The sequence below is a fragment of the Alligator mississippiensis genome, chromosome 3 (assembly GCF_030867095.1).
Source record: "Alligator mississippiensis isolate rAllMis1 chromosome 3, rAllMis1, whole genome shotgun sequence".
In the NCBI taxonomy this organism is placed as follows: Eukaryota; Metazoa; Chordata; order Crocodylia; family Alligatoridae; genus Alligator; species Alligator mississippiensis.
Window position 1 is genome coordinate 207,016,762 of NC_081826.1, and position 25,091 is coordinate 207,041,852.

The following is a 25,091-nucleotide window of genomic DNA, read 5'->3' on the forward strand; positions in this document are numbered from 1 at the left end:
AAAGTGCCATTGGCTTTTCTGATGGCTTCGTCACACTGCCGGCTCATGTTCATCTTGGAGTCCACTAGGACTCCAAGATCCCTTTCCACCTCTGTGCCACCCAGCAGGTCATTCCCTAAGCTGTAGGTGTGCTGGACATTTTTCCTCCCTAGGTGCAGCACTTTGCATTTTTCCTTGTTGAACTGCATCCTGTTGTTTTCTGCCCACTTGTCCAACCTATCCAGGTCTGCCTGCAGCTGTTCCCTGCCCTCCGGCATGTCCACTTCTCCCCATAGCTTTGTTTCATCTGCAAACTTGGACAGAGTACATTTGACTCCCTCGTCCAAGTCACTGATGAAGACATTAAAGAGTATCGGTCCAAGGACTGAGCCCTGCGGGACCCCACTGCCCACACCCTTCCAGGTCGAGACCGACCCATCCACCACGACTCTTTGGGATGCTATGGGACTGCGACCTAACTTGATTTGCAATGGGATCTGGTACAGACATTCAATAAAGTGCACTAACCTAAAGTGCTTTAGTCTGATACCACATTCATCCAGGATTATCTTACATCAGGATCTGCCATTTTTAAGGTGCTCTATGTGAACATCTGTTTGGTTATGGCCCTAGAGTGCTTTCTGCATGCTTACCATGTGGTAAGTGTTATGTCTGTACCTAGCCTAAGAGTGGATCTAATTCTAGGAACTCGAATCTGAACTTATGCATGCTGAAATTCACAATTCAGTGATTGCATTTTGGTTGTCCCTCTTTTGTAATTTACCATTCAGTCTCTTCAGATATGAACTAGAAAGGCTTTAATCAAAATCTTTTGCTTTGTTAGCAAAGAAAAGCTTTTTTTCAGACCAACCATTCTGAAATCAACTTTGTAACCAGAATCATAGCAAAATGTTTTTTTTACTATAGTTTAGTAAAACTTATAAAGGCACTATGAATTCACATAGAGAGATGATTGCAAGTTGTCTTAAATTTTGAAAAGGTTTTCTATGTTTATTTCTTTTCTATGGAAACAATGTGCTTCTGGTCCATAGACACTGTGTGCATTATAATAACCAACAAAAATATTGAATTTCAAGCACTGATAGTAGCGGAAACTATATACCCAGTATTTGGTTTAAATAATCCTAGGTTATAGGTCCCAATAACATCAGCTTTATCACTCTCTTCATAGTGCAAATAAGAGTCTGTCCTGTTAACACTGCTGTATCTCACACTGTTGAGTCATGCTGTATAGATAATTTGTCATGCACGTCTTTGCTTTCAGACCACAGATCATGTTATCACTTTACAAATATAGCATATTAGTACATCTAGAAGGCTAGTCACGCTGTGGGGTTCAAACAGATTTGGCTCACTACGAATTATGTTTCTGCTGTAAACAACCTCAGAGTCCCCAATTAAATAACCATAGTCTATACGTGGGAGCTCTGGACTCTAGTGTTCTTTAGTTATAGGTAAGTGGTGATTTTGTTGATTACTGAGTTTCATTGGATATGCGGGGTCAGGGAGGGAAGTAGGAGTGAAAAGTTGTCATCAGGTCTTCATTGGTGCTGCTGAGCTATGAAAGACTTATGTGCCAATGTATATGAGAAAAAATAACGGAAATACAGAGCATTACATCCTAAGAGATATATCTGTTTTATACTTTAAAGATAGTTGCTACACTCATCCCAAGTGTAATTCCAGTGACCTCAGTAGATTTACACTTGTGACAAATTCAGCCCAATATGTTGTATTTTTTTATGTATTAGGAAAGCTTGTAAGACACTGGCTGTCTGCTCACTCTGTGACTCCACTGTAATAAACGTTTGCTATTACATCTCAAGGACATATGTTGGTGTGAAAATGATTTTCAGCAAAAAAAAAAAAAAATTGTTGGAGAGATTGGTCATTTATCTTTGTTGTCTGTCAAAATTTAGAGTAGAATTTAAAAAGAGTTATAAAACTTCGGCCTCTGAAGGCCACTTAGAGCTAATCTAACACAGGTAGAGGAAATCTAACCAGCTAAATCTTTGTGAACAAAACATATCATTTCAAGTCAAATGTTGTCTTTATTGTTATTTCTACTACAATTATTTATTTGGTGTCCATCTCTTGTTGTTTACTCTATGCTAAAAGGCTTTCCCCCACCCCTCAAATATGGGGGTGCATCGACACAAGATGTTTACTGCAGTGTTGCCTAATTAGCTCCAGAGTAAAACATCACTGTGATACCTGCAGGGCTATTAGGCCAGAGTAAACTAATTAACTCTGCCATAGGATACTACTGCCTGACACAAGTATGTCAATTTACCCAAAGAACCTTGTTTGACTATGTCCTTAGACCAATATGTCTACAATCAATACCTATCCTATAGTGGAGTTATTTACTCTTCTGCAACACATGTGTGGATAATGACTGGGGCTGATGACCAAGGCTGGCTAGCCCTGCACTGTACCACCCTTGTACCTCAGCCAGCCCCTCTGCAGCACATTGAGCTGGGTTGGAGCAGCTCTGGGCTGGAAGCCTGACCCCCAGGTTCCCTGTCAGCTGGGGCTGTGCTATCCCAGCTCAATGTGTTGCAGTCCTGGGTGCATGTGTAAATGCTGCACCCAGAAGCAAAAAACGCCAGCGCAAACTGCGGCAGAGTTTATTGCATAGCGTTAATATCGTGTGTAGACATGCCCATGTTCTCTGAACCTCAGAAGCAGCTAACAGCATTCCCGGGAAGATCAGTGATGAATGTTAATGCTTATCTATCACTGAGCTTCTCATCAGTGGGGCAAATCCTAACTAATAGCTTCATCCCCTTTGTACCTCTCAGACAGCATAAAGGGAAGAAAGCTGCTATTATTGGGGAAGCTCTCATGACAGCATAAAACTGACATGGTCAGTACCATGCCAACACTGCTCTTCACACCCCAAGACACTGGGAGTGTTCCTGGGAAGGCTATAGCTAAAACAGAGGTTTTAGTGGAACCCACTCCACTCTCATTTCAAATAGTGTAGTGGGCTCTAGGGGATTGATCTAGCTGGCATAATTTAGGTATTGTATCTGCTGTAATTTGGAGCAGAGCTCTCATATATATTCTGTCTGTTCTTGATGCTTTTGCTGATTTTTATCATCATAATATCTAAATGCCTAGGAGCTGCGTAAAGGCAAACTGCTGCCCTGATGTTCAACCAGATACCTGAAGTATCCTTTCCAGTTACAGTAACTAAAAAGGACATGAGGCCTGATTCAGAAGTCTGACAGGCATTTTATTTTACACTCTCAAGGCAAGGTGAGAAGAGAGCAGGGTTAATCTTATCCATGAACATAGAACCATGGGGAATTTAGGGCAAAATTTAAGATATTGCAACCTTTAAAAAGGGACTGAACTGGACTCTGGCTGGCCCCAAAAATGTGACACCTGTTCATAGGTCCTGCATTAAGTAGAATATGGGCAGACTTGAGAATAAGATCCATACTCTTGAAGCAATTTGGGGTTAAGTCAATTTTCTGATTAAAAAGTGATGGCATAAAATAGGCCTGAGGCATCTGTTGCCTTAATGTTAAAGTTTTTTTATTTAATCAAAAGACATATTTTAGTTAAGGTATCCATAATAAAATCATCCTCAAAATATTCAGCCTTATTCTTCTATTTTTGTTTTTTCCTTCTGTACTCTGCTTCAGGTATACCAGGTGTCTCTCAATATTTATGAAAACTAGTCATCTCCTAAGTAGAATTCATGAAGTAAGAGTAGAAATTACATATATGAAAACAGTAAGATGTTTCCTTGGTTGCATTGCAGAAGAAAATATCACGTTGAGTAATTTGTCAGCTCATTGAAGTGTCAGGGGATGGATCTGAAATAAATTCCCTTACATTTGTAACATTTATCATGCTTGATGGCAAACATATTAGTGTTACAGGAGTTGAGAAAGTGTAAGGAATACTGTAATTCAACTGCTAATTAATCCATAATTAAAGACCTAATTAATGAATAACCCTGTAAAAAACTGTCTGAGAATCAGAATGTGAAAAATATAGTGATAAAGGGAATCTTGTTTATGAGATTGGTTAATTTTTTACTAGAATATAAACTGATTAATGAAAACTGTCACTTAGACATTGTACCGAGCGGATGGACAAATTAGAAAAATGGTCATAGAAAATTATATGGGAGTCAAGCCCAGTTTGCATATACAAGTATCTGAATGTTTTTGTTCTTACTTATGCTTAAACTAGCACTAATTTAATGTATAATGGATAAGCTAAAAGAAGATGTATTCTTTTTATTTTAGCCATGATTTAAAAACAATGGGTATTTTTACATGTGCTTTGAGGGTACGTGCTGTGGGGGAGGTGCTTTAACTAGAGTAGCTCTTGGAGTACTGATACATGAAATATGGAGGATAGTTGGAGCATATTAATTGCCACTCTCTGATGTACTGTAATTGTAATTACAGTGCATTGGAGCAGCCTCCCGACTCATGTACAGGTACACAATGATTTATATAGCTAAGTCATTTACATCAACTTTATCTTTAAATAAATGTATACTTTAATAATGTGGATTTTATTATTTGTCTAAGATTCAAAAGTGGTTTGACTCATTACAGGTGATTGGCTCTGTGGATGTGGGGAAACTGGTGGATGTGGTGTACCTTGATATTAGCAAGGCTTTTGATATGGTCTCCCACAGCATTCTCACTGGCAAGCTAAGGAAGTATGGGCTGGATGAAAGGACTGTAAGGTGGATAGATACCTGACTGGAGCATCAGGCTCAGATGTCTAGCTGGCAGCCGGTATCAAGTGGAGTGCCCCGGGGTCGGTCATGGGGCCAGTTTTGTTAAATGTCTTCCTCAATCACCTGGAAGATGGCATAGAGTGCATCCTCAGCAAGTTTAGGACTTAGGACAGAACAATCCCATGTACCATTACAGGGTGGGGGCTGACTGGGTGGGCAGCAGCTCTGCAGAAAAAGATCTGGGGGTGACAGTAGACAATAAGCTGAATATTAGCCAACAGTGTGCCCTTGTTGCCAAGATGCCTAATGGCATACTGGGCTGTATTGGTAGGTGTGTTGCCAGTAGGTCAAGGGAAGTGATTATTCCCCTCTATTCAGCACTGGTGAGGGCACATCTGGAGTACTGTGTTCAGTTTTCGGCCCCCCACTACAGAAAGGATGTGGAGAAATTGGAGAGAGTTCAGAGGAGGGTAACAAAAATGGTGAGGAGGCTGGGGGACACGACTTATGAGGAAAGATTGAGGGAACAGGGCTTATTTAGTCCAGAGAAGAGAAGACTGAGGGGAGATTTAATAGCAGTTTTCAACTACATGAATGGGGATTCAAAAGAGGATGGAGCTAGACTGTTTTCAGTGGCAGAAGATGACAGAACAAGAAGCAACAGTCTCAAGCTGCAGCAAGAAAAGTTTAGGTTAGATATTAGGAAGAATTTTCTCACTAGGAAGGTAGTAAAACACCGGCACAGGTTACCCAGAGAGGTGGTAGAAGCTCCATCCTTGGAGGTTTTCAAAACCCGGCTAGACAAAGCTTTGGCTGGGATAATCTAGTTGGGGCAGGTCCTGCTTTGAGCAGGGGGTTGGACTAGATGACTTCCTGAGGTCCCTTTCAATACTAACTTTCTATGATTCTATGATTAAGGGGTTTAGGATTCAGTATGAAATGCAAAGAGATTAATTTATGACTTTAGCCACAAAGAAAGCTATGCTGGCTAGTCCTTTAGAAAAAAACATGGTTTACCAACCTTTAATTATGTAGGGCCTAATTGTGACTTGTGGTACACACCTATCACAGGAGTAAGAAATATGCTTACACATCTCTCCATCCTTCTGTGTACCACTTCAGAGGACCTTCAGTTGTACAGTATACCTCTCTGCTTTCTCCTTCCTGGGACCAAGTTGTTATTTTCTCCTTGATTCATTCAATGGTGCACTGAAGAGGGGTTGTGGTGGTTACTAATTGATTGTTGAAATATTCCAGCCACAAATTATTACCCCTCTGAATAAGATCAGAAAGAGAGTTATGGTTCCTTGCTCCACACTTCCTTCTCAGAGATAGTCCTGAGATAGCACAGCAGCGCACTTTCCCCAATTCTGAGCTGCATTCTTTTGTGGCAAAATGAAATCCTCTTTGGATATGTGCAGATATATGGGGAGGTTAAATTGAGCTAAAAATGGCCACTGGATCTAAGGTAAGTTGGGATGTGGGGGGGGGGGGGGGGCTAGCCTGGGGGACTAGCATGGAGGGATTGGGCAGAATTGGGGCATCAAGCAGGTTTGAGGGGGGCAGGGGGCCTAATAGGGCCCATGGGGGTGATTGGGGGGTAAGGTGGGGTCCATGCAGGGATCAGGGTTTTGGGGGGCTAGCAGGGTACATAGGGGGGCCAGGGGGGCAGGTGAGATCTGCAGGGGGGCTATGAGGATCTGTAAGGGTGGGGAATGGGGAGATCAGGGTGTAGGCAGGGTCCATAGGTGGCTTGGGGAGATTGGAGGGGCTAGCAGGGTCCACAGGGGAGTCTGGGGGGGTGGCAGGGGCTCTCTCCCCCCTGGACCAGGGGCTATTTTTAGCCCCTTGACTGCCATCACCCCCAGATCAACAGCCCCCCACACTCTCCCCCACCCCTTCCCCCACCCCAACTTACCCAGAGATGCTGGGATGAGGAGCTCAGACAGAACAGGTCATCCTGCTTGAGTCCCTGAAAAACAGTTAAAAGGTTGGGTGGGTCATCCTCCTCCTTGCTGCTTTTCTGTGACTCAGTCTTACAGTTAAGATGATGGTGTGTTGCAGAAGTAGATCAATTGATGGAGATTTTCAGGATATAAACAGCATCGAATAGTATCACACTTGAGCGGCTAAATCCATTCTTGCACCCAGTAGGTGGAATAGAATCTGACCCAACTTGTCCTCTGGCAGCAGGGCTCTGAAGCTGATGGGAAAATGTACAGGTTAGGATTGGAAATTTGGAGCAGGTCTGTGAAGAACCAGACTAGCAAAGCCTGGAAATATAGCCCTAAGGAGAAGAACTGTGAAACTCTGCTTCACCCCAAAAGAAGGGGAATATTGGTTTAGAGATTCTAGATGCGAGTGGCTGATTCTGGGAGCTAAAAGGGAAACAGAGGGCACAGCTACACAAGGCATTATGTCAACACAGTGATGAGCTACATTGCTGTAGCTTGTTCTTACAGCACCATAGCGTTGGTGGGCACGAACTGTGATGTCAGTGCTGCTGTGCAGCAGCTTGTTGCTACCATGCAGTAGCCTGGGAAAAGACCTGTGCAGCATTCAGACTGCTCAGCAACATCAGTTACTATTCAGTTATTTAGTACTTGCTTAACAAGTAACAACTGTGCAGTCTGGCGCACACGTAGATGCGCCCAGTGGCAGGTTGCTTGAAGGGCCATCCTAGGCCATGAAAGACTGCAGCTGTCTTCAGTTCTAAAATGTCTGGAGGAAAAATAAAACAAAACAGAAAACATGAATTTAATTCCTATTATATCTGGAACACAAATATGAAAACAACAAAAGCAGAAAGAGTGAAAATCCCAGAAATTCAATTTCTATGGCCTGCAAACATGACATCTTTTTGTAAATAAATGTTTATAATGGCACTTTCAAAAACTTACATAATTTTATACTGGAGCTGACAGGATGTCTCAACTTAAGTATTTAAAAATCATGCACACCTCTTTAAAGTACAGTCCTTATTCAATGTCCTCCTGAAAATCAGGAGATGGTTATGTAAAGTTTTGAAAAACAACCATGAATTTTACTTAATGAGTCAGCTTCTTGCACCAGGGATGAATTTAGCATAATGTGTTACATCTAAGGATATTGATTAAAACCTACTAAATTATCTGGGTAGGGGTATAATGGGGCATGAAATTATCAGCTACCAAAGCACCCTGTATACAGAGCTGCTTTGTCCACAGGTAATGCTATTGTAAATCATGCCTTTACTTTCCCTTTATGGTCCTGAATCCTTTCTTCCCTGGAAGGCACTGTGATTTCATTATGGTATATTACCAAAAGCCTTGCTTTCATGATCTATCTCACTAATACATCATAAGACTGAATGAACATTATAACAATGCATCATCTGAGAAAGGTACACTGATGATCTACAATATAATTCAGAGGCAGATGTCATCCAAGGAATATGGTATTCAGCTGCAAACTCAATACAGTTATTAAGTAAAATTTTGCAGGTATGAGGGATATATGCTTCTCTGGCCAGGACCTCGGTTTAATGGGAAAAGAACAGTGAAAACCCACACAAGATGAGACATATTTTCATTATTGTTATTATTATTTCAAGATTGTTCTCCCCTGCCACAAAGGGCAGGGCATGTGACATTAGGTTTAAACTGCAGCAAAGCAGCAGCTTTGGAACAAATCAGGAAAAAAAAAATACTGCCTGTAAGAACAACAGTACAATTTAACAACCTGCCCAGGGAAGCTGGGAAACAATTGGAGATTTTTCAAAAAGGGGTGTCTGTCTGAAATGAAGAATTTGTTGTTCTTAACAAATTTTGTCAAGGAGCTGGACTAGATCACCCTTGAGGTCCCATCTAACCCTATGATTCTATGAATTGCATGATGAAGGGACAAGAGAAAATGCTGAGGATGAGGAAGGTACTGAAATGGGTAGGGAGTCGAGATTGTAACCAGGTAATGATCAGTTCTGATTTTGTGATATAGGAAGGTATGTGCAGATGGAATGAGGCCAAGGGGATGACTGTTGGGAGTGGGTGAGCTGAGGGGGCCCAAAGTAAGAGGGTGCTTGGTAGCATACATTCCTGAACTTTCCAGAGCATAAATTAATGCTCCACAGACTTCATTTTCCAGCATAGAGTTTAGTGCTTGGGAGTGCATGAAGGTAGAACTATTTGATCTCTCTGGAGCAATGCTTCCTATTTTAAGTTTTCATGAAGAGAAACTTTGACAGCATATTACAGCCCCAGATCATACATGCCCATTTCCCTGGATTCTCCCTCTGCATGTGTTGCTATGGAGCTATACCCCTTTGTCCCATGGGCTGGGGACAACAGGATTTAGATGTGTAATCTGATTTTCTTGATATTTGTTTTCCTTAATGCTTTTCTGAGCCCTTCTTTTGGAAATAGATATATATATATAATATCATATATAGTTTAAAGTTTTAGTTTTAGTCATATAGAGTTTAAAGAGGTCAAATAACAAACACTCTATGGACATTTCTTTATCTCAGTTTTTTTATGCTGTCCTATACAGTTGTAATATATATGCAGGCAAGATGCAAGAATGATGGCATGTTGATAGTGATTATCATGTTGAAGGAATTTTAATGGTTTCCAGAAGTAATATTTTCTTTAATCATGTTAAAATAACAGCAACGTGGTTCACAATACAGTTGCTAGATACACCAACATCCTTTGCAATCTGACTACAACCTGAGTAGGTACAAGAGGGGTAGAACAGTCATAATATGCTCATTTGGCCTAAAATGCTAAACAGGGGGTGCATCTACATGTGCAATTAATGCACCTTAAGGTTACTGTGCATTAAAATATAATGCAATAAACTGTGCCCAGGAATGTGTTTACGTGTGCACCAGTATGGGAGCAGTTGAGTTCAGGGCTGCTGCTGTCCCCCTGCCTTGCTCTGCCCCTCTGCAGCAGCTGTGGGAGCTCTAGGCTCCTCCAGGTGCCAGCCTGGGACTGGTAGGGGGCACAGGGGCTGGTCCCAATCTCCACGGGGTGGGGAAGAGCTGTTCCAGCAGCTGGGACCAGGGTTTGAATTATGGGAAAGTTGGGGGAGGGGGGGCTGAGCCCTCCCATAAGAAATGAGAGAGCCCCCTGGAAGATTTGAAAATCATCACCTGGGGGGGTCTCTGATTTTATTAGGGCATTGTGATGGGCAGCCCAATATTTTTGCAGACAAATTGGTATTTGTACCTTAGCAATAGATTAAGTTATTCCTGGGTATTAGAGACTGACCTTTTAACCCAGAGTTAGCCAACCTGTGGCACATGTGCTACAAGTGGATTACTGTGTCCCAGCCACATGAGGATTGGGTCGGGGCCCAATCTCCATGTGGCTGGAATGCAGCAGTCCTGGAAGCTGGGACAGCTCTCCCAGCCATGTGGAGATCGGGTCAGTGCCCATTCTCCACATGGCTGAGATGCAGCAGTCTTAGCAGCTGTGACAGCTCTCCCAGCCATGTGGAGATCAGGTTGGTACCCAATTTCCATGTGGCTGGGAGACTTGTCCCAGCTTCCAGGACTACTGCATCCCAGCCACATGCAGATGGGGTCGATTACTGTGCACTTGTCCTTGTTGAATCTCATGAGATTCCTTTTGGCCCAATTCTCTAATTTATCTAGGTCACTCTGAATCCTATGTATCTCCAATATGTGGGTGAAAGCTGGGTGAATGCAAATTTCTCCACTGAGATTATCTGCATTCTCCACAAGGTGCTCCAGGGCCTGATAGATGTTGATCAATCAAGACCAGTTGTTTTATACTCTGTCTAGGAAAGCAGGGGTGGTTGTGGCAGCAATGGGAAATACTTTAAGGGAATTGACAGTACTTTCACCACCATTAATTGAAGGTCTCAGACTAATGGTTACTTGTCAAGTTGGCACCAAGGCTCAAAATCCTCTTGGACACTGTACCTCCAAACTGCTCAAGTGACAGTTTCCACAGTCATTAAAGTTTGGCTCATTAAGAGAGATTAGACCTTCTGGAAGGACTCTGCTGTTGCTCAGCCACTGGGGGTAATGAGTCTTGCCACCTTGCTCAAGTGAAGCTCCCTAACCTAGTCCAGCCCATCTACTAGTACAGGAAAGGAAAGGATGGTCTCTTAAGCAGCAAACAGCCTACTATAAATTGACAGTCAAGTAAGTGTTAAGGCATTGCATCTGATTATAGACAAAACTTTCCATAAAGAAGGAAGGTCATTGTTCTCATTATTTTGCTACTAATGGGGTTTTGATTCTGTTGTTATCAGCAGTTGGCTGAAGAAATACTGGGAACTATTTGATGCTTCACTGTTAACACACATAAATACAAATAAACAACAGACGCTGCTTTATGATCAGTAAAAGTGGAGTTCATACAATCATCCAAAAACTGGCATACAAAACATTTGACCTATCCATATGTTAGCATTAAGAGTGTCCTTCATTTTCATAGTAGTATGTAGGACATCTGTTACTGACATAACAAGTAAGGAGTGCGAACAGGGATATATCCTTTCAGAATACATACTGATAATTCCTAACAGTTTTAGCAGGGGAGAGCAAGATATTTTACTTGATAAACCACTGATTATTGTATTTTATATGTTTTCTATCAGAGAGAGATTTTGTAGGTTAAGAGGAAAAATATTAAGAAAAAGCACAAATAAATGGAAAAATAGGAGGCGGGGAACACTTCCCCTAAGAGTTCTAACTGAAGGACGAATAGTAAGTGGCCCCCAAGGAAAAACTGGAGACTTGGAAACAATGGTGAAAGTCAGAAGTTGGGGAAAATTAATCACCAAAAGCTTGAAAACACTTACTAAGATAAAGGGCTATTTTTTCAACAGCCAATTGACAGCTCAAGTCTTTTTTTTTTATTTTACTAACGAACAGTGTAATAAAAGTGGCATCTAATGAAATCTCAAGTGAAGTTAAAAAAAGGGAAGAAACAGCAGTTTTTATCTTGGTGGAAGCAATTATTTTTAAAAGACTTTCAGATTTCAGTTTTATAAGATTGCCTCATATTGGCTCAGTGAACCATTTTATGAACAAGTAAGCATAACAAAAGACCTCTATAGATAGATTAGCTGCATTTCATGATAAAAATCAAGTCAAAATGATTACATCTTCAGCAATGACTCCAAGCAAGAGTGAATAGTTTTACTAGTTTTACCCAGATTTATGGCTCTACTTGTGTTAGTGATTTAGTAGGTAGCTTGCTTCCTTCTTTGACAGTACTGAACTAGTGCCCCAGAACAGTGCTAAGAGGCACTATGCTCTTGGATGTACTGTCTATTTAATAAGATGTAAAACCAAGGTCTTCACCCCCTTGTGGTCATTAAATATCCCACAGTGCTTTTTTGCAAGGATTGAAGCATTAACACTCATGTCCAAGTTCCAACACAGTTCCTATTAAAGGCAATGGGAAGTGTGCCACTGACTTCACCAGAAAAAGGCTGCAGATAATAACTGACTGTCTCTGTAGTTATAATCAAATACAGCATGCCGTACTTCCTGACTTCGGCTCAAATTCATCAGGGTAAGCACATGACTAAATACTTTTCCAAAATGAAGTCTCAAATCTGTTCAAAGGTATTGCTGTATTCTGCTAAACAATTGCTACATCTCACAAATTCTTATTTGTACCTCAGCAATAGATTGTTATTCCTGGGTATTAGAGACCTTTTAACCCAAAGTTAGCTAACCTGTGGCACATGTGCTACAAGTGGCACAGGCAGTTTTGGTGTGTGACACACAGCAGACTGGGGAGGGGACAGGGAGCACAGCTGCAGACAGAGCAGGAAGCAAAGCAGCAGATTGGGCAGGGAGCACAGGACAGGAAGCAGAGAGCAGTGCAGCAGTTCAGGCAGAGGAAAGGGATTGGAATAGCACTCAGTGGCTGCATCTACACATGAACTTTACTGTGGAATAGACTAATTAGCTCGGGAGTAAAATACCACTGTCTACATGTGCAATGCTATTAGGTTTCGGTATACTACTTTATGCGGCAGTAAGATAATAATGTTGGGAACAGTTCTATCTTCTAATTTACTGTGATTAAACACACATATAGATGCTGACCATGGGTGTAAATTGTTCCCAACCAGCCCAGCCAGTTGGGGGCTAGGATCTTGCCTGCTGCCTAGCCATACAGCTTCACACTTTCAGCACCCTTGTGACCCAGCCAACCCCCTCCTGTTGCTCCTGCTACCTGGAGCCCTGGGCAGAGCAGTCCTGGCATAAACTGCTATGCCCCAGCTCAAATTGCTGCTGTCCCAGGTGCACATGTAGATGCTGTACCCAGGAGCACTATACTCTGGATCAAACTGCTCCGGAGTTTATTGCTTTGCATTAATTGCACGTGTAGACATACCCAGAGAGGATTTGGAGCTAATCAGTAGCATGCCTGCCAAAAACGTTGGTTCCCACTGCTTTAACTCTCGTTCCCATGATGAGCCCTGACCCATAGAAATAGTTTCATTGATTGGAATGGGTCTATTCACCTGATATAGAATTTATTGCATGCATTAAAGTTAATAGAAAGGGATTCCACATATATTAAATGCTTTAGGATCATTCAGGATTTATATGCATTTTATAAATATAAATGTTGATGATGATTATTGATAAAAAACATTTCAAAGTTTCTTTTGTTGGAGGACAGTTAATTGGGTTCATATTTGGGGGTGAAGGGCAGAATTTTTACTTTGAAAAGGGATAAGAGCAGGAAACTCCATGAAGTCAAATAATCTTTTAACTCTTGTTAATGGGTGCTTAGGTAATACAGTGATAGGAGACTGGTATAAACCCCAAAACAGAGTTGTACAGGTGTTGTATAGGCAAGAGTTAATATTTCTTATTACTTTGTTTATTTTTTTTCCAACGAAAATGTAAGGAACTGGATGAGTACATTTCATTACTTGTGTTCATTCTTTCTTCCCTTCTCATGATGAAGTTTTAATGATCATTTGTTCTTTCAGGAGAAGCTTAATGTCAGCAATATGGGGCATCAGGTGATAATATTTGATTTTTCTGCCATAAGAGGCTTGTGGGAAATTCGAGTAAAGAAGCACAAAGACCGGCAAAAGGAAGAGAAGCAAAGATTAGAAAAAAGCTCATTAGAGAAGTAAGCTAACTTTCTACTTTCATATTTAACCAAATCTATTGACACGTTTGTTCTTTTCACTGTGTACAAAGTGTAGTCAAATGATCCACAACAAACCATTTTAGTTTGATTGGTTTTGATTTGTTGAAGCTATTTGCTACCTTCCCTTAAATGACTATAACAGAAATAGAGCATCAGCTCTATTTATATTGCATTGTCTTATTTGTCGCTGCTTTCTGTAACCTGTGATTTGCTAATGAGATATTTTGCTTGTCTGTTGCACAGATTTAATTAAAAAATTAGAATAGTTTTTTCTCTCGTTTGTTCTTGCTCATGGAAAGTGTAATATAAAAGTATTGTATTTATTATGCAATCATTATGAAAATATACCTGTGAAATTCAATCATAGGAAATACTTTGTGGTATTTTGCCATGCTGACAGCAGAAACAAAAGGGAATAAAATATACATACAGCTAGGGTGTTCCAGAGTTCCATAAAAAAGGAAAAAGAAAGCAGAACAAAGGAATTATCTAAAGAGCTTTTTCTTGTCTCAACCAAAATGCAAAACAAAAGGTCTGAATATAATACTCACATCTACTGATCATACTATTCCTTTATTATTCTTTATTAATGGTTTCTTTAAACTGTCTTTCAGTTTCTTTGTGTTCATCCCCCATTAGAGGCTGTGAAATATTATATTGGTTTGACAGTGCTGGAGATGTAGTGCTTAAGTACTTTTATTGGTTCTTTTTTAGCTCAGTGGAAGGAAAGAGAGACTAGAAAGGGGTGCTCTGTTTACCAGGGCCCCCCTTAGAGTAACTAGGAACAAAGGCCATAAACTGACGGAGAGCAGATTTAGGTTCGACATCAGGAAGAACTTCTTTATTGTCAGGGTTGCTGGAATCTGGAATGGGCTTCCAAGGGAGGTGGTGCTCGCCCCTACCTACTTTGGGGGTCTTTAAGAGGAGGCTAGACATGCACCTGCCTGGGGTCATCTAACCCCAGCACTCTTTCCTACCCAGGGCAGGAGGTCAGACTCAATGATCTACCAACGTCCCTTTCGACCCAAACATCTGCGAATCTATGAAAACAATTTCTCTACTGTAACGTACAAAGGTAAATGGTGCCCTTGCTAAAGGGATAGGATGGCAATTGGAATCCCTAGACTCTAGGCTATACCTTTTGTGTACACATCCCACCTGCTTCCCCACCCTACCACTGGCCTGGATTGAGTCTCCTGCCCCCCACCCTCCCTAGCATCCCAGATCCCTGTATACTCCCCAGTCCCACTTTGTGGCTGCCCATGCTGTCTATCCCAGGGGAGCAGGCAGAGAAGGGTTAACCTGCCTGCCTCACCACTGCTGCCACTGCTGTTGCTCTATGGATCAGGTTCAGTCTGGAGAGGAGCATCAGCCCAGCCATGGTGGCAGGGGCTGAGCAGGCAGGTTTACCTTTCGCTGCCTGCTCCCCTGGGATGCGCAGCTCAGGCAGCCACAAGTAAGCAGGGTAGGGGGCAGTGGGGAGCCCAGAATAGAAGGGGGAAGTATATTTTTACCTTTCACTCTTTCAGGCCCCTGCTGGCCTGAACACGTGACTGCTCCACACTCAAGCTAGCACTAACACTGATCAACATTTCTGCAGCTCAGTGTTAATGTGTAGCAAAGCCCTAATAGTACAGGAGAAGACAGACCAAACAGTTACCTCAGAACAGTCCTCTCTGCTATACTTTAGTTCAGCATTTTCCAAACTACTGGGTTTAGGACCTATTCTAGTAAAGCCAAGCACTCTTGTGCCCCCTCCTTCAGCAACCAGGTCTCCCTACTGCTGATTGCATCTGATTCCTTTACTGGTGGTAAGTGGCATCTGGGAAAAGTGGGGGTGGGGGGAGCAAAGTAAGGGGTGCCACTGATTGCCACTGAGATTTACACAAGCCCCTGCCAGGGACCTTTTGTACCTCCAAAGGGGGTGTGCCCCACAGTTCGGGATGCACTGTCGTATATGACTCAGTGGTGTTGAATGTCAGTTTTCTAAACCTGCCTCACTACAGATCATTTTCTGATATAAACAGGTACAGAAACAAACTAGAAATGGCATGTATTACGGAAATTCAATAGCACAGAAAAAGAGGGCACCTTAATATAGAAAGGGGTAGGTTTTTCCTGCTGTAATGCAGCTAAATTTAGCTCCCTCACTTTTTGCCAGTTGATTAGGGCAAGACACAGACCTATCCCATGAGTCATCTTCCAGCAACAACAGTCTCTCCCTCTTGTTGCCATCTGTGGTTGTTTATCATTATCATTTATTCAGCTCAAGTAGTGGCGCTGGGTGGGCTATTCTGTCTAATCATTTTGCACAGTATTTTCATTCATCAATGAGATTTCTTATCCCTTTTCCCTCTTTTCTGTACCATTAGGTGTTTTCCATTGTCTTCTGTAATAATTGACAAGTGCACTTCCTACATTCATATAGGTTTTATTTTTTCTTTTAGCCTACAAGTTGCATATAATATTTTGTCCCATGATACTGCACCAGATTCCATTGCTTTTACTATGCTAGGAAGCATAATTTGCTGGGTTTCTTGCATACTTAATTCCTGTGCAACCGAGCAAGGACATCACACTATTGCTAGATATATGTATTTTTTGTATGGCCAAATTCAGCTTTTAAATTTCACTGCTTATTGCAATCAATCAGCGACCTGCATTTGACTTTCCTAAGGCCACTTCACATGAGTCAATGTCCTTGTAGCATGTCTGTAGCAGTCACTGGGCCTTTGGCTTGGAAGGGTCAGATTGGAAGTGATTTCTTTCATTTGTTGTGATGCCTTCAGAGGCTGGAAATTATTTTGCACCTTTCCGAAGAACCTTCAAGTATAGCTAAAGACTTTTTAACTCAGATGCCTAAATGCCTAATGTAAGCCACCACCTTTTTGAATGGATTAAAAATTTAGGGCTAAATCCTATTTCACTTTTTGGCACCTAAGTGGCACTTACAGAGTGATATAAGTACTATTCTTGGTGCTTACGCACAGTTTGGATTCTGTTTGCACTTGCATAGTGGTGTTTGTTATGTACCTCACTTCTGAACAGACTCAGAAAGATACACTGTTGTGCTCATAGGCTCTGGGGAGAATAGAATTGCCTGGGCACATACTTTAGAGAACAACAGTGAGGGGGAAACTAAGAGGTGGAGGAGTTCTGGCCCTTGTTCTGGGTGGCTTTTCTGCATCTTGCATTTAACGTTAATTAGATAAAATAGATGAACAAGAATGGGATAATTTCTGCTCAACTGGGGAGAGAGATGGAACCAAGGACCCTGTGTCCTCCAAAGTAGCATCCACTTCGCTGAGCCATGTTTCCTTTTGCTTGCTCTCTTCCCTCTAGGCCCCATATTTCCCATTCCTGGCAGTCCAGTGCAGGGCAAAAACATTCATTTTATAAACTGGCCACTTCACTGGCACACTTTGCTTAAACTGGAGCTCAGAAAGAGCTGATGAGGCTGGAGACTGAGCACTGGGGATGAGGGGTCCTGTTCTGTTTTAAGATTCAAGAAATATGGCCACCCTACTTATGCATAATCATAGACCTCATGTTGAATGAGGGAAAAGATGTGAGAGACTTGAACAACTGTATTACTGGGAAAGTGGTGAAATTCCTATAATTCAGGGTGTTTAACATTAGGCTGGACAAAGCTCTAGAAAAAAAGTACTTTTAAGGGAACAACCTATTTTGGCAGGGGGATGGACTGGATTATATCATAGTCTTTTCATTTATAATGGTACTGTTTAATGATTTATATATTATTAAGGCTTCTGGTGGGGCAGACAACTTGAATTGCTTTTCCAACTGCCCTCTCTGTTTTCCCGAGCAAGCTACAGCTCATAAATGGTCTCAAGACCAACTCCTCGTAAGTCTCACTGGGAGTTAAAGTGCTAATATGCAGCTAAATAATGTGATCCTCACTTGCAAAAAGCTCACAGTGAGGTCAAGGGAGTTTTGTTTGGGTAGAGACAAAAAAATAATAACGTGAAGATTCAGCAATATTCTTACCGTGTTATAAATAAGATATTTCTACAGTTGTACTCCCTTGAAATTTCAGATTGTACTAAGAGGAAACCTTCCCCAAGCTATCTGAGTTTTGGTCACTGGACTCATTTGGGCAGAATTAACTCTGTGCCTCTCTGAAGTTATACATGTAAAAATATGATAGTTAAAGTGGGAAACCCATTCACCTCAGGTTCAAGTCATCCTCAGTGGTTTTCAGTTCAGGCTTCAGACCTGTAGCTCTATAGCAACAGAATGGTTATGTTCCCATGTAGCTGTGCTTCACAAACAAAGGACATGAGGTGCTGAGTATAAAAGGAAGGAAGGGAACAAGCAAGTGGGATAGTTATTACACCCTCAGTGAAAGGAAAGATTTGTTGTTTTATTTAATGTGACTAACTCAAATATAGATTTTGAACTTGTTTGGTTTGGATAGACTACTTGTTTCACTGTGGTGAGAGAGCCTCAATTGTAGCAAAGCTTTATTTTATGAAAATTCTTTGCTTTAGGGAGAGAATTCAAGGAATGGAAAGAAAATTACTTTCAGTATCCTTAGCAAGACTCCATATGTTTGCCAAGGCACTTCAAGATTATATGATAGTATTTTTTTGTACTTGGGCAGAAAGATCTATGTGAAGTGGCTCTAGAAATGAAGATGGGTGGCATTACGTAAGAAAAACTTTTGAATACCTGAATCCTGGAGCACTTAAACCAGTAGGTAGCTTCATATTTTGTCCCCAGTTTCACCATAACTTTTTTAAAAAGTTAAGCGTTTTTTTTGTATTCACGATTCCTCATCCCATCAGATGAGAGAACACTACATTTTCAAATTTGTTTTAAATTGCAAGTTAGAGGGAAGTAAGTATTCTATGTTTACAGCATGGATGTGGAAGACTATAAACATTCTAGAGACTAGAGTCACAGCTAATATATCCCAGAGGGAATGGGCTTGGGTTAATGCTGTGCTGATGTTTAAATAAAGAGATAATCACTAGGGCTGTGTGAAGCTTTGGTCCCTGATTCAATTTGGAGGAGATTTGGCCTAATTTGTTTGCCGAATCTCTGAATCAAATTAGGAGACCCTTTAATTGCTCTGAGTTGATTCAGAAAGATTTGGTGATTTGGACATAGACACAGCTTTTAAAAATGTTTTTTCTACATACCTCAAGGTAGCAGGTGGCTTGTGAATGCTGCGATGTTGGGGCAGATGGAGTGTCCCACAGGAGCACGGGGGGCTCCCCAGCGTGGTTGGCAGCAGACCTGGAAATGGACCAGAAGAACGTCCGGTTCACTTCCATGCCCACTGGGGAGTGTGCAGGCCCCCCCCTCCCCCCTGCCACCGGCTAGGCAACTGGTGACTCCAAGGTCTGGGGGGGCACCCAGTGTCCCCCTGTGGCCGATTGCCAAGCCGGGGAGTGTGTGGGGGGTGGGGCCCAGAGTGCTCCCTGGTAGACCCGGAAGTGGACTGGAAGTATATCCGGTCCACTTCCAGGTTCACCACTGAGCACAGTGCCCCCCCACCCCCACGCTCCTGTGGGACACTCTATCCATCAGCATCGCAGCATTCATGAGTTGCCTGGCACTTTGAGGTATGTAGAAAAAACATTTAAAGGTGTGTCTATGTCCGAATCAGAGGGTTCCGATTTGATTCGGAGAGATTAAACGGTCTCCTGATTCCATTCAGATTTGGAAATTTGGCCACCGAATCAGGCCAAATCTCCGCCGAATCAAATCAGTGACAGAAGCTTCACACAACCCTGCTCTCTACCTGTCTGCTATCTTTGGTGGGGATGAGAGGGAAAGTTTACAGCTTGATATCTCTTATCCCAAAAGATTCTAGCAGGCTCTACCTGTTGGATGAACAATGTGCTATCCCATTAAAAAAATTCTCATTGGCATTTGCTCACTTTTAAGTGCTTAAAAGTTAAGACTGCCCAAACCATCAAACTAATGTTCAACCATGTAGAATGCTATGGATACTTGGAAAACTGCTGCAATGCAATACTGCCTACTGCCAAAACAGGTTGTGCATTTGGATTGATGGATCTTATGCAGCATGTAATTTGCACAAATGCATGCAGCTGGGGGCTCCAAGGTGACAACTGTTCCTCAGCTGCAAATCTGCACAAGAAAGGAGAGCCATGGGAAAAGAAGATGAAATAACTATTCTAATTTAAACTAGGAGAGGAAACTTGTTAGTAAGCCATCTTTAAACTGGAATTTAGCCAAGATCAACAGATTTACCTTTGTGATCTTTTAATAACCCAAAGTGGTCAGGGTTCCAGTTCTAAACCTCATCCAAGAAATGAAATCCTCACAAGTACATGCTGGGTTATTTTTTCAGTACTGATTCTGAGAAAAGAGTATGATCTAATGAAAGACACCTCTGCCTAAAACACTTGTTTTCTCCTTAAAGACTCCCTATCCATCCAATTAGCTGGATTCATATAATGCTGGGGAAATATTAGCTGTTGAAACTTTTGGAGAAAACCAGTAGTATCCTGTCAGTAATAATTCTGAATTTCTTATAGACTCTGAGGAAGTAATTAGTCACAGTCTTCTTTAAAGTAGATTATTCTTCATTGCTTTAAAGTATAAAATAGAATGAAGCTTATATAAAGAATTGCTGAAAAATAAATTCAATTAAGAACTGACATGACTAGAGAATCTAAAAAGGCAGCTATAACAAACCTTTACGTCTGAATAAGGAAAATAAAATATTTTATTTAAATATTATATGTTTAACCTTTCCTCCCTATAAGGACATCAGAATAATGAACATGTTTGGGGAAGGCTCAGTTTTTTACTGAAAATAAAATCAGAAATAACTAGAACCATAACATTTAAATATTCAGAATCTGTGCTGTTTCTGTGCTGGCCCCAGCAGTATAAAAAGCTGCCCTGGCAAGAGCTTCTTAGGAGCTTCTGGGGGTCCATGTTAACTGGGAAGATACAAATAGACAGGAGCTTCTGGGGCCTGGCCAATTGGTATCTGGGGACACTAGCCCCTTGTGCCAGCTGGACTGCTGAAGCAACCTTGAGAGTTCCCTGCACCCTTTACCCACTGCAGCAGTCTGGCAGTGGGGGCTGCTGCCTGGATATGACCTGCTGCCACCTGTGACAGCATGTGGCCCCAAGGCTGCGTACCTCCCAGACCCAGACAGGGACCACATGGGCACAGAAGAGGTGTCTGTGCCTCTGGGAAGGCTGCCAGTGGGTCATGGCTGCACAGTTGCCGTTTGTGCGGCACTGCTGCCATGTGTGCCCCTGTCCTGCCATCTGGGCAGCAGTCACCTGGAAGATGTTCTCAGTGTGGTGGCCTGCTTTGAACAGTCAAAGCATGTCTTCCTGGCCCCAAATAGCCAGAAGTTCAGCTACCTCATTTACCCTCCAGCTGGGTCCGAGATGCCAGCCCTGAGCAGGCTATTTTGCCTGGGTCTTGCCACTTGCCTCACTATCAGGAATCCTCGTGTTACCTATTTAAAAACTACAAATTCTCTGATTAAAAAGTCCCAAATTCACTCTTTAAAATACTCCAAAATCCATATTCTTGCACAATTAAAACAAAAGACCACGAGAGAGAGAGAGCATGAGAGAGAGCAAGAGATATCAGTTGGTCAATGTTTTATTGCTATATTTACAATTTTAAAGCAATTTGGAACCCTACCAGTGTCTCTATAATCACAATAAAGTAAATTCTAAATATCTGTATGCTTTGATGTTTGCTGTTGGCTTTCTTATCATAGAAAAATTAGAGCTCCCCCTGACCCCTTCACAAACCAGGATGTGGGGACAGCTGCCCTTGCAGCCAACGATCCTTCCAGCAGGCCTCATCCTGTCTGGTAGCTGGGCACACTGGGTGTGTGATGTGGGGATGTGAAGTTTGCAGGAGGGGGGTGGGAAGAGGTATGGGGTGGTGTGGAGTGTGGGGATGGTGTGAGGTTTGCCAGAGGGGGGTGTGTGGGTGGGTGGTGTGGGGTTTGAAGGTGTGGGGTTTGGGGTTTGTGGGTGGGTGTGGGGGTAGTGTGGGGTTTGAAAGAGGGGATGTGGGGGTGGGGTGTGGGGGTGCTGCAGGGAGTGGGGGGTGGAGGACGGGTGTGGTGGCCCCCTCCACAATCCCGACATCCCCCCACACCACCCCCACAAATCCCCTGCCACTCCCCTCCAGCACTACCCACACCCCCCCACATGCTCTACATCCACACCACCCCCTCCCCCCCCCCAGAATCCACCCTCCAACCCCCGTCCCTGCTTGCCTTGGACAGCACCCAGGGTGGGGTCCTGCCACTGCCTTGTTGCACTTCTGTTTGCCCTGCGTGCAAAGGGTGTGTGCTGGGGCAACTGAAGCATGGTAGAGATGCTCTGGCCAGATACCAGAGCGTCTCTGGAGGACCCACCATTGGTTTACCTCAGGGGGACCCACCTGTCCTGCTTTTTTTCTATGGGTTATTTTCTGATACCTGGATTTCCAGGCATCAAATTTAGAGTTGGCACTGCAAATATGCAGTACAGGGAACATTTTTTTGTTCCCAGTGTGCCTCTTGCGGTGTCTCTGTTTGAGATGCCACAAGAGGCATGTGCGGGCTCATCTGGATGTGCCCAGTGAGGTTATAGCAGGGTAACAGAAATAACACTTGCTGTCAGGGCTGGATTAATGCATAGGCAAATTAGGCACATGCCTAGAGCCCTAAATGAGGAAGGAACCCAGCTGTGCTTATTTTACATGTTATAATTATTGAGTGAAAAAAAAGTAATATAAATATACAATATTAAGTAGGGGTCCACGAGTTTGTTTGCCTAGGGCCCACTAAAGTGTTAATCCAACCCTGCTTGCTGTAGTAGTCTGCATATACCTTTTAAAGCCTGCTTCATCAGGGTACTTAAATACAAAGTCTCCCTTCATTGAAGTCAAGCAAAGTCCTTACCAGCTTGAAGATTAGCACATGTTTAAGTGTTTGATCACTCCTGGACAACTTCCTTGCTCAAAAGAAATATTCCCCTTTTCATGCTCTATGTGCAACTGTAACAGCCTTAAGAATGACCAGGCTGGTTCTTTAGACCCATTAAAATGACAGTTATTTCTTTAAAACAAATTTAAAACATTCAGTTAGGGATTGCAGAAAAAAATAAATATCTTGCTTCAGGATAATAATTAGTTGATATAAATTAATATTAGGAATTTCAGGTTCGTCATCCTGTGACCCACTTAGCTGTCCTGTCCTTGATGAAATTGTGGTCCTGAAATTTCAAGGGCCTTTAAAGGAATACAGAATTTTCAGACTGGAAACTCTTTTACTTTAGAACAATGGCGGCAACCTTTTGACCCTGTACCCTCCCTAAGCACTACTCCAATACCCTACCCTTGCTGGATCTGCTGCTCTGCTTTCTCCTTTCTGCCTTGTGCTCCCTGGCCAATCTGCTTGCTCTGCTTTTGCTTTCCTGTCCTCTCTGCTGCTGTGCTGCGTATCCCTCCCTTGGTCTGCCATGTGCTACACATAGAGGTTATCCATGCTTCAGGGAATTGTTAACAGTTTTAGAGAGGATTGGATGTGCCAAACAGGCTTTTAAAATAAGGAAATAAAGATTTTCCTGCATCATTTTCCCATTCATATAGAGGCTTCTTTTCTTTTCTAAAGATGCACACAATAGCATTTTATAAGAGATGTCATAATACAGAATCATTTTTATATGAGGATGGTAACCAGAGAAAAAGTTGGATCTACTGATCACAAGGATACTATTTTTTAGTCCATTTTCCTAAACATTCTTTAAGAAATAGTGGCAATTCTACGCTTTAAAATTGACTAGTTAAAGTTGAATGATGAACCTACTTGGAAAGATCCCCTTGGTCTGATCTCACCTGTAGCATACAAATTGCCAATCGATCCCTACACTTAATGATGTATACCAGTTTATCTACCAAAGGTCCCTGAGCTTTTCCCCCTTGGCATAAGATTAGAAGAGCATGCTGAATAAACTAACCAACCACTGATTTATATGTCATTTTTCTAGGCCAGGAAGGCTCATATTGATTCATTTGCGATACACCCCTCAGGATAGAAGCAATGGTTGCAAGTGATTAGGAAATCAGCCCTTGGAATATATCATGTCTTTATTCTGATACATATTGTACAAAATCAGACATGTTTGTTGCCCCTATATTTATTTACTCTCCAGCCATATGAAATATATCTGAGTGAGGTCCTTAATCTGGTGAATATGAGATCATTTTTAGTAACTCAAAAGAGCAAAATCTCATAAACTGGCATTAACATTCTGTGTCAGTTTTTTTCTTTGTTCTTATATTCATGCTGATTTTCTCACTAAATGTGTGACCATCATATTTACTGTTCTTCTGAGTTCAGGAACCAGTTTGCTGATTTTTTTTTCAGTGATTACATTAACAGTGGTTTGGATTTTCTTTATTTAAATTTCATTTTACTTATCTAACAATCTACTGTTGTCCCTCTGGATTTGTATTTTGCACATTTTATCAGTAAAAGTGATGGAAAACAATAATTCCTGTTTCATTAATACTTTCCTTCTCATCGCAGTGTAAGGAGTTAGATCTAAATCTTCTACTTCTCAGGTTTTTACTGCATAGTCTTGGAACTATACCTGAGCTGGGAGTAAGGACTAGCAGGGAGGTATAGGGCCAAGACCTTGTGGCCTGCTCCTGAGCTAGGAATGATGGTCCTAATCTTTGTATATGGGATTTAGTCCCATTTCTGGAATTTCACCAGCTAAAAGTGAAGCAGTTGACCACTTCCTTGGACAGCTGAGTAAAGCAGGAAGAGTAGTCTAATGAAGTTTTTATTTCTGTGGTAGAGAATGAAGGATTTCTATGGTGGTATGAGGCACAAACATAGCAGTAGCATCTAAAGCCAGGATCTAAATCTAGGATTTCAGAAAGTCTCTCTCCTTTTAATGGTTCAGATCTTATTTTTCTTGTTCTTTCCCTTTTTTTTTCCCTTCTGGGATTTATTTTACTTTACTCTGCACACTTCAACTCCCACCCACCTCTTGCACAACAAAACAAAAAAAAGGCTTTTACAGTTAATTAGCTTCACTCACTGCTAGAAAAAAAATTAGAAACAACATGTAGGTGTCTAGAGTCTATTTTTCTTACAGTGTATTAAAGTGGTATTTCCTAGATTTTCTTAGTACAGCCTTTGTGACCTCTTTTCCCTAACTCTCAGTTTCACATTGTTTGCTCCTTGTTCTGCAAGTGA

General features: G+C 41.9%; 1 protein-coding gene across 2 annotated transcripts in view; it reads left to right on the forward strand.

The window, feature by feature from the left end:
- The first annotated feature begins 13,695 nt into the window (after positions 1-13,695).
- Positions 13,696-25,091, forward strand: part of LRRC2 (leucine rich repeat containing 2) — a 96,015-nt gene continuing 84,619 nt past the window's right edge. For both annotated transcript variants that reach the window (XM_059723496.1, XM_014608647.3), the window contains exon 1: positions 13,696-13,836. In XM_059723496.1, the coding sequence (XP_059579479.1) occupies positions 13,712-13,836 (125 nt within the window). In that variant the 5' untranslated portion in view covers positions 13,696-13,711. The remainder of the gene's footprint in view (positions 13,837-25,091) is intronic.